General features: G+C 40.5%; 1 protein-coding gene across 1 annotated transcript; it reads right to left on the bottom strand.

Moving 5' to 3' along the window:
- Positions 1 to 893: 893 nt before the first annotated feature.
- Positions 894 to 1,415, bottom strand: LOC149147669 (uncharacterized). The gene has a single exon (XM_089441916.1). It carries the CDS (start codon positions 1,413 to 1,415, stop codon positions 894 to 896), a length of 522 nt encoding a protein of 173 aa, XP_089298042.1.
- Between the last annotated feature and the right edge of the window lie 1,378 nt (positions 1,416 to 2,793).

Below are 2,793 nucleotides of genomic sequence, written 5' to 3'. Positions count from 1 at the left end.
TTTTTTAAAAGGAGATATCTATAATTCTAAAACAAACCCCCTTCTTTATGTTGATTGTAGAATATTTTGGAATTTGAAGGTCACTCGAGTGAAAGATGTTCTTTATTTAATCCCATTATAAACACAAACTGACTTTAGTCATTTCCTATGTGTAATTACATTTTTTGTGCGTCAGTGCCGACTAAGACCTGTGGTAAGGTTTCTTCTCATTACCCTGCATGTAATAGCTTGGATATAATATGTATATAATATTTTGACATAGTGATATGATTAGAAAAAAATGATTTAGCCAAAAACAGTGGTTCGAGCAACATATGTCAGGCAGACATCAACATAAGTGTGAGACTGTTGCAAGCCTTAACACATTTTCTCCCCTCCATCCTCCACCCTTTAGGTTATTATCTTTCCTCTGTTGCAAAATTTTTGCAGTAACATGATAGACATGTTATATTCCTTCGGTGTATCTTTGCACTTTTAGGGGAAATTGCTAGTAATTAGTGTTGAAGAGTCATGTCTCTAAGAATATTACCATTCCTTGGAAACAACTCATACTTGCGTAAATAACATATTTACCATAAGCTACTACCCACCATAATTTAAACAAATATTTGCATAAAATATGGGATAAGGAAAAATATGTAAATAAATATACTTTTTTTTTAACAGAAACGGGTAGAGTGATATATTAATTTCTGGCCAAAATGTCGCAAATCTGATTACAATATGCAGACCAAAATCCAGAAAACTCCATGTCCAGGACCGAAGTCTCTTTTTTTATGCTACGCCAGAGATTTTTACAAGCTATTTTTTAGGCAACCGCCTCTATCTTTCCCACTTTAAAAATGCAAACAATATGCTCCAGTAAAATACAGTAAAACATATTCACCAGTTAGTTAAGGAATGGGATCCCAACCTTCTTCTCCATCTCTAAGAATGACTCCGAGGGGGAGAAGAGCAGCTTTATTAGCTTCAACGTCAGCATCTTTGTTGTTGTCTCTCTTGACATGATAGAATTTCAAGCTCTGAAAGGAATTTGATAGGATTCTTGTTCTGGTAATCAATCTAGACAGCCTTAGATCTGAAGGGGCAGAGCTGTCTATAATAGTTTTTATGATAGTCTGAGAGTCTCCCATCACTATTGCATCGTTGATTCCAAGAGATTTAAGTTGCTTCATACCTTGGAGAAGGGTCAGGGCTTCAGCTTGGATGCTGGTGTTGAAGCCCACTCCCCAGGAAAATCTAAGAACAGTTCTGCCATCTGCTCTCTTAACAACTCCACCAACTCTGAAACTGCCCGGATTGCCTTTGGCTACCCCATCAAAGAAGAAAATAATATGCTCCTGCTTTGAGCAAAGAGCCAAGAAATCTGAAGCATTAAGTTGAATTTGCCAGTCTTTAAGGGGAGCGGGAGGCATGACAATTTCAATGAAACGGAGATCCAAGGAATCACTCCAAGCTGCATCATGGTCTCTGAGGCCTGCCCCGTCAAGTTGTTCACCGACACATTCCTTTAACTAAGTTTTCATTTTAACCCAGACAATCTTGTGGTCTCTCTTCTTATCTCTGAAAATACTCTGATTTCTTTCCAGCCAGGTGTGCCAACAGATTAATTTGGGAAGAATACACCAGGAAGCTTTGAGATGGGCATTCTGAGGAGAGCCTCCAGGATAAAACCGCATCCAGTTCGAGAACAGATCGGGAATATTATTGGGGAGAATGATATCCACCCTCCAAGGGCCTAAGGCCGCATTCCAAAGATCGGCCACGAAATTGCAATTCAGTATCAGATGCACAACAGATTTTGAGTTTTCACCGCACAAGGAGCATCGAGAGGGGCCATGATAACCTCTTTTATGTAATCTATCCTCCGTCAAAATTCGGTGGTGACAAAGGAGCCAACAAAAATAGTCGATTTTTGGAAGCGAAGACTGGAACCAAACTCCTTTCCATGGTTTCGGATCTGAAGGAACGTGGGAATGCGCTAAGATCTGTCTGTATCCCTGAGAGAGGGAGTAGCGCCCAGGAAACAAGCCCCAACCACGGGTATCTGACTTTCTATTGTTCAAAGGAGCCTTGCCATTTAATAAATCTGAGAAGATTTCCAATTCGTTGGATAGGAACTGGGGCACCTCAAAGTTAATCCAGTTGTGCCAGTGTCCATTCTCCCAATTAGATATATCCCACAGAGTAATGAACCCTGATCTGTACATCCAATCTTTTAGCATTGACAGGGAGCGATCATCAGACAGAGGGTCGCAGCCCATTATATGATCCTCCCAAATTCTAATTTGATTGCCATTACCATGGATCCAATGGGCATGGTCGTTGATGAGGGAGGAGGATTTTTCACAGATCTTTTGAATTAGCGAGCAAAAGTTTGGTCTGGGGTGGTCTAGACACCTTTTACTCTGCCCACGAAAGAATTTTTTCCATAAGGCAAGTTGAGCCCACCCCGGATTTGGGGCAATAATCCTCCAGTTCAGTTTTGCTCCCAACGTAATGTTTTGCGTGCAATTATTCTTGAAATTCAGTCCGCCTTCCAATCTGGGCATGGAGATTTTAGTCGAGCTTAATAAAGGGATTTTCTTTTCGTTAGCTTTCCCGCCTTTCCAAAAGAATTTTCTAATATGCTCCTCCGTTTTCTTTGTGATTCCAACAGGAGCTAGCATCACAGCAAATTGATATATGGGGAGGCTGTTAAGGACAACTTTTATAAGAACTGACTTACCTGCCAGATTAAGCCAGTTAAATCCCCAGGAATGGATCTTAGACTCGAACTTTTCCAGCAGGGGC

Source organism: Pinus tabuliformis, chromosome 9, assembly GCF_031772625.1.
Source record: "Pinus tabuliformis cultivar Carrire ecotype Pingquan chromosome 9, CPIR1, whole genome shotgun sequence".
Classification (NCBI taxonomy): Eukaryota; Viridiplantae; Streptophyta; class Pinopsida; order Pinales; family Pinaceae; genus Pinus; species Pinus tabuliformis.
This window is presented reverse-complemented; position numbering and strand designations above follow the sequence as displayed.